Source organism: Pyrus communis, chromosome 8 (genome assembly GCF_963583255.1).
Source record: "Pyrus communis chromosome 8, drPyrComm1.1, whole genome shotgun sequence".
NCBI lineage: Eukaryota > Viridiplantae > Streptophyta > Magnoliopsida > Rosales > Rosaceae > Pyrus > Pyrus communis.
The window spans coordinates 5,841,170-5,853,473 of NC_084810.1; the positions used below are offsets into that span (position 1 = coordinate 5,841,170).

Genomic DNA, 12,304 nt, shown 5'->3' on the forward strand with positions numbered 1-12,304 from the left:
TTAATTTATTAGTTATTTTGATAGAATTTTGATACTTTGTTATATATTTTCAATGTAGGACATTCGACTTTCTCTGGAGCAAAAAGTGATCAAAATGATGAATTTTGGAATGATTCTAATTGGATGATGTTTGTGTGCCTTTCAAGATGATTGTATCAAAATTCCAGATTTTTTTACCAACCTATTTGACCGTGGCGATGAAATAAAGGCCCGGCGCGCAGCTTTCCCAGATTGACGTTTCTGGACGTTTTGAGTATTTTGGAGGTCAAGATGACATATTTTAAGGAAGATTCCTTCTGAGGATTTGTAGGGGACGTCTTCAGCTTTCAAAAGAGACCTTTTAGGACCAAATCGGAGTTGATATGATCAGTCAAAAGTATGATTTTCTGAAAACTCCGAATTCTAGTTCAAATAGGAAACCTTTTATTTTCTGTTTTATCATTTAATTATGTTTCCTAGTTTTATTCTAAGACCTTTTCAAGGTAGGGTTTTATTTTCTAGTAGTATAAATAAGACTTTTTAGCCATTAGAAGAGGGGAACGTACGTGGAGAATTTAGCTAGGCTTTGACGCTTTGTATTTTGAAGGTGTTTTATATCCTTTTTCCATTTCAATAAATTCCTTTTGTTTTATGGTTGCTAGTAGCTAATTTTCATTTGCTAGGACGATACCTTGAGCCTTAGCATGAATATGTAGTTTTTATTTAATTGCTTATGATATTATACATGCATGCTTTGAATTATTAATCAATGTGCTTTAAATTGTCTCTATATCTTAATGCTTAGCTACCATTATGATGTTTAGATAAGTAATCAGATGCAATTCGGTTAGAATACCACCGGGGAATTAAGTGTTGCTTCTTGTGATTGATAGTTGTGATTTCACCTAGGATGAATATCACGTCTTAGGGGTTGCATTGTTTTTCAAAGGGTTTTCACAAAGTGTAATTAGTCGTGCATGTTTATAATTGATTTGAATACCATGGACGGATTGCATGTTTGATATACATTCTAACTTGAATACCACGAGTAGAATATGCATTAAGAAAACCTAACCTTCAAAGTTGCATGGGTAATTCATAAGTAATTGGTAAATCTACATATGATTGTTAAGGGGACAGCGGAACCCTAGGCTTTTACAATTTGGTTTTCAAAACTATTTTCTTTTGTTTTCCTTACTTTGTCAATTTATTTAATTGTTTTTAATTAAATATGTTTTTAATATTTTACGTCATGTAATCAACCTCTTCTAAACTTTGTTTTCAAATAGTTAATTAAGAATTAGTTTGAATACAAATTATTCATTGAATCCCTGCGGAAAATGACCTTGCTTGAGCCGTTTATACTACAACTACCTTGTTCTCTTGCAAGTATTTTTAAGTGTTTTTATCCCTACTTTTGCAAGTGGTAAAATACCTATCACTATGCAAAAAGAATTCAATGCTCTTCTTCAAACTGGCACTTGGAAATTGGTTCATTCTCATCCATCTCAAAATGTTGTGGGTTGCAAATAGGTATTTAGAATAAAAAGGAAGGCTGATGGTTCAATAGATCGCTATAAAGCTCAGTTGGTGGCCAAGGGGTTTCACCAACAAGAATGTTTGGATTACATAGATACTTTCAGTCCAGTTGCAAAGCCTGTTACCATTAGGCTTTTGTTGACCATGGCAGTTCAGTTTGACTGGTTTTTAAACCAACTTGATGTTCGTAATGCTTTTCTCCATGGCACTTTCTCTGAAGATGTTTTCATAAAGTAGCCTTCCGGTTTTGAAGATCCTACTAAACCTGCTCATGTATGTCACTTACAAAAGTCTTTATATGGGTTGAAACAAGCTCCAAGAGCTTGGCATGAAAAGCTGCAAAGTGTTCTACATTCTCTGGGTTTTATTGGTTCTTAAAATGATCACTCACTGTTTATTAAAAGAGATCCTGGATTGGTGTTTGTGTTGGTGTATGTTGATGATATAATGGTTACAGAGCCTTCTTCTCAAGCTTGTCAAGCTACTATTACTCATCTCAGTTCCTTGTTTCCCATCAAGGATCTTGGTCCCTTGCATTATTTCCTTGGACTTGAAGTCAAGAGGTCTTCCAAAGGGATTTTTTTGGTCTCAAACAAAATATATTCTTGATTTGTTGCAGAAAGCCAAGATGGATGGTGCGAAGGCCTCTGCCACACCTTTAAATACCTCTAAATTGGATCACTCATCTCCCTTACTCTCTAATCCTACTGAGTATCGAGCTTTAGTTCGTGGTTTGCAATACTTGACTTGGACTAGGCCTGATCTTTCCTTTGCAGTCAATCTTGTGTGTCAATTTATGCGACAATCACATCTTCAAGCAGTTAAAAGGATTCTACGATATCTCAAGGGTTCTCTTGATTTAGGTCTCTGGTTTCCTAAATGTGCTAAATCTCTCAGTATTCATGCTTATTCTGATGCTGACTGGGCAGGGTGTTCTATTCACAGAAGAAGTACTGGTGGTTTTTGTCTATATTTAGGTCATTCTCTCATCAGTTGGAGTGCTAAAAAGCAATCAACATTGGCCAAATCTTCTACAGAAGTAGAGTATAGATCCTTGGTTAACACAGCTCCAGAACTTACCTGGATTTGTAAGCTGTTAGTTGATATTGGTCTCATATTTCCAGCACCTCCCTAACTATGGTGTGACAATATCTCTGCAATTTCATTAGCTAAAAATCCAGTGTTTCATGCACGCACAAAGCATGTTGAAATTGACTATCATTATATCCGAGAACAGGTCATTTCCAAAGCTCTTTCTGTGCACTTTATCTACTCTCAAGATCAGATTGCTGATGTCTATACTAAATCCTTGTCAAAGTCTTGATTTCTTCTTCTCAGAAGCAAACTTTCTCTTTGGGTCCCTCATTTCAGTTTGAGGGGGCATATTAAGGATAAAATAGTCAAAGATACATCTTAGTTTGCTATGTAATTGGTTAGAGTAGTTACAACTGTCAATAGTTGGTTAGTTGTTAGAATCTACTTTGTACAAGTGTGTACAACAAGCTTTGTGTATATATACATTATGTAATCTTATTATTTTTTAATGAAATGGAAAATTCTTTTCCCATTATCAGCATGCTCTTGATTCAATTTCTTTTTGCTGAATTTTTTTTTTCAGTTGAGCTATAGTCGTCCTATGATTTAGAGATTTTTTATACTCAAGCATTAGACTTCATGATGCTCTCAATTATTTTCGTACAATTTATTCTCTTATATTTTTTTTTTCTCTACAAAGAGTTTCATGCCACCATGATATGTACACTTGACGATGTAATTTCACATCTATAAACACTACTGTGTGAGAGTTTTCTTTCTTGTACATGATTTTGATGCAACGTGTCGATACGAATGATTCGATCTATCTTAATCAATGTGTTCAAAGCATACATATGTTGCCCATGTTTTGATTTCATTGATTCTTTTTTTGCATTTTTTATCGTTTCCACCTTCTTTTAATTGTATGGAATGAAAGCCATAAGAGGATGTTACATGCCTCTTATATTTATATATACATATATATTTATACAGACCCTTTATGCAAGGGGATTCTCATTCTTTTTAAAAAATGGGGGTTAGGTGTGTGGGCCCACTCCACATCGAACTTCAACAATCTGAATCATCTGTTTTATAAGTCTCGATTTATAGATCATCCTTGCAAAAATTCAATTCAATCCGAAACCATTTGCCTATTTAATTATCAAGATAAAATTTCATTGTTTCTTATATAACAAAGTATTCGTTAATTTTTTGAACCCAATTAGATGTCTTAAATATTTCCGATTTGGCTAATATTTTGCAAGGATGATCTATGAGATGTAACTTGAAAAATAGACGGTTCGGATCGTTAAAGTTCGATGTGGTGTGGACCCCACAACTAATCCTCATTTTAAAAAAATGGAGATTCCTTCCCTTAAAGGCTTCCTATATATATGTGTGTGTGTTCCAAAAAATAGGGATTAGGTGTGGGGCTCACTCCACATCGAATTTCAACGATCCTAACTATCAATTTTGTAAGTCTCAATTCATAGATCATCTTTGCAAAAATTCAATTCAATCTGAAACCATTTGCCTATTTAATTATCAAGATAAAATTTCATTATTTCTTATATAACAAAGTATTCGTTAACTTCTTTGAACCCAATTAGATGTCTTAAACATTTCCGATTTGGCCAATATTTTGCAAGGATGATCTATGATGTGCAACTTGAAAAATATATGGTTCAAATCGTTAAAGTTCGATGTAGTATGGACACCACAACTAAGCCCCATTTTTATAAAAAAAATTGAGGATCATTTCCTTAAAGATTTCCTATATATATTGTGATGACCCGTCCCGAATTAATATATATTTTATCCTTGAATGTGTGGAAATGATGATTATACCCTCGAGTCGTAGTGACGTGGATGTATGTATATGGTTTTAAATTATTTTCCTATTGACGTAATTAAATCATACTCGATGTCCCAAGAGTGTTGACGCGATTTAAGGCCGAGTTGGGTTCATAACGAAAATGTTACGAATAAACGATTGTGTAATCGGGCCAAAGAAAGTGACCAATTATCATATCTTCCATAATTTTGGACCCAATTAAAAATTTTAGGTTGTTATTGGATTAAATGAAAGCCCTAAATATTGTGGCCCAATTAGGACTTAAGATCCTTTTTATCTATGCCCAATCCAGACCACACGCACACACTCACACACACGTACATACCCTCACCCTTTCTCTTGATCTTTCCTTTGTCCGTACATTCCGTACACACACACACCCAACCATCTTTATCTTGCACAGATCGAACTAGTGAAAGTCACTTTCGAGTTCCTTGCAAGGTCAGGAACCTAATCATACCCTTAGTTTCGTGAAAGGACCTCAGAAACCCGGGAACTAGCGAGCTCCGGCGAGGTGCTTTGCTACTCCATCGTGATCGTGGACATTTCACGAAGTTCAAGGCTCAAAGGAGTCTTAAAACAACTTCACATGGATCATAGAGAAGTTTTGGAAGGGTTTGGACGTCGGGATAGGTCAGTTCCTCGAGTTGCAGTTTTGATTGGAATATCGAAGGATTTTCCAACTATTTCCTGTCGGTTTTAGGACTTCAAAGTGGTAAGAACATGTTCTACTCTTTCAGGGCTTCAAATCCATGTAAAGTTGTGAAGTTTGGTTGAGATTTGAGTGAGATATTTAAATTTGAAATTTTTCTAGTTTCCGACGACGCAGCAACGATTGGCGCCAAAATCTGACGAACCACCGGAGAAGGAAGAGGAATATTCCCTCAACTTTGACAGAATATACTAACGGCGTCAGGTAAAGTTAACAGAATATTCTATTATTTAGCTGAATATTCCCTAACGGCATTAAAGATTCCGTCAGTATGCCAAACACGTGCCTGTACGTGGCCGGCGCATGAAGGTGCGTGGAACGTCGAAAAATTATTCTAAAAATATAGGGATGCTCGTGGTGTTGGGTAGGCCTCGATGGTATATTCAAACATCCCAATTGAGTAACGTATCAGAATTTATTACACAGTTTTGGTTATGTGCTTAAAATTAACGTTAAAATAGTTGTTTCACATATAGGTGAGACGTTTCCGGAGGACGAACGTAGCCAAGCGAGACTTAAGGGTTACGACCCTACTACATACTAGTGAGTGGGCTTTTGGTTTATATATATATATATATATATATATATATATATATATATATATATATGCGTTTCCCATAAACTGTTTTAAATGGAATTTCGTTTAAAATGCCATGTCATGTTTGCTTTACATTTTAGCATATGCATTAGTATAGCTTTGCATAATATTGCATGATGCTGCAGAGGCCCAAGTAAGTTCAGGTGAGTATATATTGACGGTATGGTTGCATGGTAGTTGATTATGAGTTGATGCACGTAGAGCTCATTGTCTTGCACCCCAGTGTTAATGCTCCGCCCGTGGCCAGGGCCTAGCCTTCACGTGATCGTTCACCTCCCGCACCTCACGCTCAGTTTAGATCCAAGTCAGGTGCCAGCCTGTCGTACAAACCACATTAGGTAGTTCCGACTTATGTGCAGGTTTAGTGCCATACATGTCACATTAGGTGACTTCGGCTGGCATATCACTTTTACATTGATTTATATCACCTGACTTACATATTTACTGTTGAGATAGTGACACGGCATATACTTGGTTTCCATTGCTTTCATGAATGATTTCTATATACGTATGTAGTATTATTTTCTAGGAAATTATACGGGTTTTACGGTGAGAGGTTATTACGTTTCAAAAGACAAAGATGTTTTTAAAACTTTGTTTTTACCCACTCACACTTTCTGTTTTGTGCCCCTCTAGGTTCTAGGTAGAAGTTCATGTTGGTGGCTTACGAGGATTCTACGGCAGTTCTGACAGACTTCAAATAATGTAGGGATTTCTTTCATGTCTTGTATAATTAACGCTTAGCTTGATGGACTGCACTTAGGTTATCTATGCTCTGATGATGTGTATCCATGCTTTAAACATCTTCACTTGCACTTATATACTTACCTAGTGTAAATTAGCTAGTTTGGTTTTTATTTACCCACATATTTGTATCTCTATCACTTCTGCACTACGCACATGACTACGTCACCCTCATGTGATGGCCAGCATGCCTCGATTTAGGTCGGGGTGTGTCATATATCTTTTCACATGCCAATTAGTTGAGGCTAGTATCTGATTATATATAATAACAAGCACTTCATTAACTAAATTAATGAGTATAAGACAATCTTGCTAATATTAATGTGTTTTAATTAATTACTTTCCAAATTGAAATCATGTTTGCATTTATTTAATGCATACCAAATCGTCTCCAACTAATTTTGCTTTTGATTTGTAAGTGATTTATCTGCCACTTAGTACTACAGTTTGGTGATATTCCTCTATTTGTAAGTGAGAAATTTTAGGTTCGACTCTCGTCAATGGTGAATTTGAACCACATTATTACTAACACATTGTGAGGCTTAACCATTTCCCCATCATTTTAGTGTAGATAATATCATTTGTCAAAAAAAAAAAAAAGTGATTTATCTAACTATAAAGTTTGATAAAAGTTCAATGGTGGAAGTATCTTTAAGTATTAATTTGAGTGTGGGCAATGTTAACATACTCAGTGAAAAAGAAAAGGCTGAAAAACAACGGTAATTGATCCACTTCTTGAGGTAACCAGGAGAATCCAGTAAATTCCTTCTTGAAGTAACCAGGAAATCCGAAATCCAGTTAATTTGAAGAATATTCTACACAAAAGTGGTCACACACACATGCACACATATATAAAATACACCATTCTTTTAGCCTAGCGCCATTTTGCTTGGAAAAGGATCATGTCCGAATCCCTTCCTCTTAATCCATCAAGTTCGGGAATATGCACCGTTGAAATTTAATCCAACAGCTACAAATAGAGGCTCACTTTAAAAGTTATAATAACTTTAGCCATTGGATCAAATTTCAACGGTCCGGATCCCCGAACTTGATGGATTAGGAGGAAGGGATCCGAAGAGAATCCTTTCCTTTGTGCTCCACACAAGTCGCTATAATCTTTTTATATTTTCACTTAATTAATTACCACGGAGGGAGAATATTTACACAAAGGATAGTGTATCACACACCCCTTTTACCTCCACACACCCTTGTTAATTTTGTTCATTTATTTTTTTATCAATTCATTCGATACAACCGAAAATTTGAGAGAAGTGTGTGAGAAGCAAAATGAGTCTATATAAATAGCTCCACCGTATACACAAGATAAGTAAAAAGGTTTTTTTTTTTGACAAGCAACGATAGATTGATATTTCATTAATCATTTCAAACAATACATAGGTGCCAATTGGATATAAAACTCCAGTGACCAAGAAAATGATCTGGAGGTGAATTTGCTCAAAACAAGACAACATAGTAAACCCCTAAATAGCTACCACATGTACGAAAACTTCACAAGCCAACCATTCAAAACTGTCATAAGACGACAGGTTATTTTGTTAACCATTGTGGTTAAATTTGGCATTATTGTGAAGTACTCATTGGTAAATTTTCGACTATACGTTCTGGGAAAATAAAATGATAAATAGAAGTCGTAATGGTATAAGAAGTAGAGTCGTAGTGGGATTGTTGAGATTGGCCTGGTATCTAATGCAATATATAAACACGTGCTGTCTCAGTGTAACAGAAAACAATAGAGTATGTAGCTGTGATCACGGAAACTAAACAGGAATTTGAAGAAGCGAACCCATCAAACTGGCCCCGCCTGGCTCGTCTGTTATTTCTCATCTCTCTTGCATGACTTGATCGACTCTCTTAATTTAATTAGTTTTCTCCTTCTTTCTTTCTTTCCATATATTAATTATATATGCACTCTCTGTATAGCTTGCCCAGAAATTTATAGTTTCGAAGAGGAAGACAGAAAGAGAGAGATCAACCAGCTGCTATTGATTTGATCTTCTCTTTCATTTCGTAACTCCCAAAAAACCAGAAAAAAAATCTAGTGGTTTGATTAGGGTTTTAGAGAGGGAGAAAGCTCGTTGATCTTGAGGTTAACAACCATGGAGCAAGGGATGGTGGTGGATTTAGAGTCTCAGACTGATAGAAGACCCGACAGTGAAACCCCTGGTATCTTCAAGAATGCCATTCGACCCGTCACAGTGAAGGTAAATATATATAGGGGAAATGGGTTGGGACTAAAAAATTAATTAAGCATTTTATTTATTTTTTATTTGAATAGCCCGAGATTGATGACCAGGATCCTATTTTCATTTTTTTTTTCTTGAAAAAGCTTAATACCATTTACATAATTAAGCCATTGGGTTTTCAAATTTCGATCAAAATCACAGTTCGAAGACGTGGTTTACAAAATCAAAGCCAAGAAGGGCACCAAGTCCGAAGAGAAAGTGATCTTAAACAGCGTCAACGGCCTAGTTCAACCCGGCGAAATCTTAGCCATGCTCGGCCCCTCCGGAAGTGGCAAAACAACCCTCCTAACCGCACTCGGAGGCAGACTTGGAGGCCGACTAGGAGGTTCCATAACCTACAACAACAAAACCTTCACAAACACAATGAAAAGAAACACCGGCTTTGTAACGCAAGACGATTTTCTCTACCCGCATTTAACGGTGACAGAAACCCTAGTCTTCACGGCACTTCTTCGCTTGCCCAACACGCTACCCAAGAGAGACAAGGTTATGCAAGCCAATGCAGTGATTACACAGCTCGAATTAACCAAATGCAAGAACAGTGCCGTTGGTGATCAGTTCATGAGGGGTATTTCGGGCGGGGAGAGAAGACGGGTTAGTATAGGACAAGAACTACTCGTAAATCCCAGCTTGCTCTTCCTGGATGAACCGACGTCAGGGCTCGATTCAACGACGGCTCAGCGGATTGTATCGGCACTGTGGGATTTGGCAAGTGGTGGGAGGACGATCGTGATGACTATACATCAACCTTCAAGTAGGCTGTTTTACTTGTTTCATAAGGTGATGTTGTTATCGGAAGGAAACTGTTTGTATTTTGGGAAGGCGTCAGAGGTTATGGATTATTTTTCGGGCATTAGCTATGTTCCCGTGATCGCTATGAATCCTGCAGATTTTCTGTTGGACCTTGCTAATGGTATGTTTCAAATTTGACTAATTATCTGTTTAATTACTTATTTCAGCAGTCAAGTAATTGCTTGAACTCCAAATTAGGGTAAATTTCTAGGAAGTCTATTAGGATCGATCGGTGAGACCCTCATAAACCTATTCAATGTCTTGGAAATGTCTGTTACATTGTCAGCAGATATGCTTGGGGGACAAATTTTGATCATTAAAATTCATGAGAAAAAACATTTATTGTCATCTCCATAAATTAATCTCTTGCTTGCAACTCTAGAAGTGGACATGCATGCAAGTGTACATGTTACAAATGCAATAGACGCCTGTCATGCACGTGTGTGCAAGTTTACAAACTATACATGTAGGTTTTGGGAGAAAGACTTATATGGTACAGGTATACAATGTTGCAATTCGTGTCAATCATACAACGCAATGTGTAATTTATAGTCCTACGTACGTAGCATTTTATAAAAACACTAAAAGCTACGATAGTCTAGATACTTGTGTCATAAAAGTTGCTCTCATATTTTGGCCAAGAAGCTATTGTGTTGTGCAAGAGTGTTTGCAAGTGGACATCTGATGTTTGTGAAATTTTGTGAAAGTAATAAACGTTACATTTTCTGCAGGTATGGCACCTGATGGATCAGTTTACAATAAGAGCAAGGTGAAGCAGAATCTGGCCTTGGCCTACAAGAATAACCTTTTAGATAGATTGAAAACTGAACTTCAAGAAACCAATAACTCCAGTCAATTTCAAGATGGATCTGTACAAGACAAGAAGTTTGGGAAATGGCCCACAACTTGGTGGCAGCAATTCTCTGTGTTGCTGAGGAGAGGAATGAAAGAGAGGAGGCATGAGGCCTTCTCTGGTCTCAAGATTGGTCAGGTATTGGCTGTGGCTCTTCTTGTTGGCCTACTATGGTGGCAATCTGATATTGCACACTTGCAGGATCAGGTACTAAAAATTCCATCCTTTCCTTTTTCAAGAATTTGCAATATCCAGTTTCAAAGGAATTTAGGTCAAGATTTTAGTGTTAATAAGGATCCGCTAAAAGGGAGACCACATTTGTAATATCGGTGAAACATCTTCAGATCACATCAGTGTACTACATCGATTATTATGAATAGTTGGTGACTCAACTTAACTTGATCACGAATGTAATGTGATTTATTACATATGGTTCCACTACTGTGATCTACTAACATTCTTCCTTCACTTTGATTGATATTATTCAGAGTGAAAAAAAAGTGGTTCCTTTTCTGGGTTTGGGACAATAGTGGAAAATATAGGTTGCATATTAAACCCAAACAAAAATAGTACTAAATCTCTACTACTAACTTGATTTATAGACATGTCAATAAATTTGAAAATTGGGTTTATGCACATAGGACGACATAATTTATCACTTAATTAAAGCAATGCTTAAGCTTCTCAATTATAACCATTTTTTAGCAACTTGATAATCTTTTGTGGCTGTGTTTACGTGCAGATTGGGCTTCTCTTCTTTATGTCTGGATTTTGGGGTTTCTTCCCTCTCTTCCAAGCAATCTTCACCTTTCCACCAGAGCGCAAGATGCTTGAAAAGGAAAGAGCTTCAGGCACATACAGACTCTCCTCCTATTTCATGTCGAGGATTGTTGCTGACCTCCCAATGGAACTTGTCCTTCCGACCCTATTTGTCACCATAACATACTGGATGGCAGGCCTCAAACCGTCGGCTGGAAACTTTTTCCACACCTTGTTCGCTCTGCTCCTAAGTGTTTTAGTAGCTCAAGGCATGGGGCTTGCTCTTGGGGCTTTGGTGATGGACCAGAAAAAGGCGACGGTTCTTGCATCAGTCATCATGTTGTCATTTCTTCTTGCTGGTGGCTACTATGTTCAACATGTTCCTGCTTTTATCTCTTGGATCAAATACATTTCACTAAGCAACTACTCCTACAGGCTCCTTCTGGGTTCTCAGTACAAGAAAAGTGAGACCTACCCATGTGATGGTAGGGTTTGCTCAGTTGGAGATTTCCCAACCATAAAATCTGCTGGGCTCGATGGACAATCGAGTGCTGTGGTTGCTTTGGTCATTATGGTTGTGGGTTACAGGTTCATCAGTTATTTAGCTCTCATGAGGATTGGAGTTACAAAGAAGAAGCACCCTTAGATTTTTAGTTAATTATATATCAAAGATAACAAGCTAGTTTGGTTTGTAGGGAAGACAGAAGAGAGGTTCACAAATGATTAGTACTTCAAGATTATACTTGCAGTTCTTGATCTTTTGGGTAGATATTTTCTTCCCAAGTTATTAGAGAGACATATGTGAGATACGCAGTTTGTGTGAGTTTTTCATTAGCAGGGTAGAGAACATGTAGACATTTGGTGTACTCTGACATTACATCTATGAATAATATTGTGACAATAGTATTTTCGGGCCAGTTACAAGCCTTGTTTTTTGAAATGCTGAAACTGTTTATCCATTCATGACTCAATTAAGGATAATGTTAGGAAAACCAAATTTTAAACCAAATTTACAAACCAAATAATGGGTCACCAATATGAAATAAGCACGTTAATAATCAACACTTCAACCACATCATTTGATTTAAAATTTTGGTTTCCCTAACATTATCCCTCAGTTAAATATCTGTATTCTAGACTCAGTAAACATACTATAAATCAACTGTTGTAGAAA

The 12,304-nt window shown here is 36.7% G+C and overlaps 2 protein-coding genes across 2 annotated transcripts; both read left to right on the forward strand.

Annotated features, from left to right (window-relative positions):
- Nucleotides 1-2,146: 2,146 nt before the first annotated feature.
- Nucleotides 2,147-2,653, forward strand: LOC137742837 (uncharacterized mitochondrial protein AtMg00810-like). The gene has a single exon (XM_068482786.1). It carries the CDS (start codon nucleotides 2,147-2,149, stop codon nucleotides 2,651-2,653), a length of 507 nt encoding a protein of 168 aa, XP_068338887.1.
- A 5,926-nt stretch (nucleotides 2,654-8,579) lies between these two features.
- LOC137742840 (ABC transporter G family member 9-like) lies at nucleotides 8,580-11,776 on the forward strand. The gene is made up of 4 exons (XM_068482787.1): nucleotides 8,580-8,684; nucleotides 8,868-9,639; nucleotides 10,250-10,578; nucleotides 11,114-11,776. The coding sequence occupies exons 1-4, from the start codon at nucleotides 8,580-8,582 to the stop codon at nucleotides 11,774-11,776; spliced, it is 1,869 nt and encodes a 622-aa protein (XP_068338888.1).
- Nucleotides 11,777-12,304: the final 528 nt, after the last annotated feature.

Bases quoted from the DNA above. Each gene is read 5' to 3' on its own strand.
- LOC137742837 (XM_068482786.1), top strand. From the start codon at position 2,147: ATGGATGGTGCGAAGGCCTCTGCCACACCTTTAAATACCTCTAAATTG.
- LOC137742840 (XM_068482787.1), top strand. From the start codon at position 8,580: ATGGAGCAAGGGATGGTGGTGGATTTAGAGTCTCAGACTGATAGAAGA. The intron at 9,640-10,249 runs GTATGTTTCAAA...CATTTTCTGCAG, and splicing joins TCTGTTGGACCTTGCTAATG to GTATGGCACCTGATGGATCA. The intron at 10,579-11,113 runs GTACTAAAAATT...GTTTACGTGCAG, and splicing joins TTGCACACTTGCAGGATCAG to ATTGGGCTTCTCTTCTTTAT.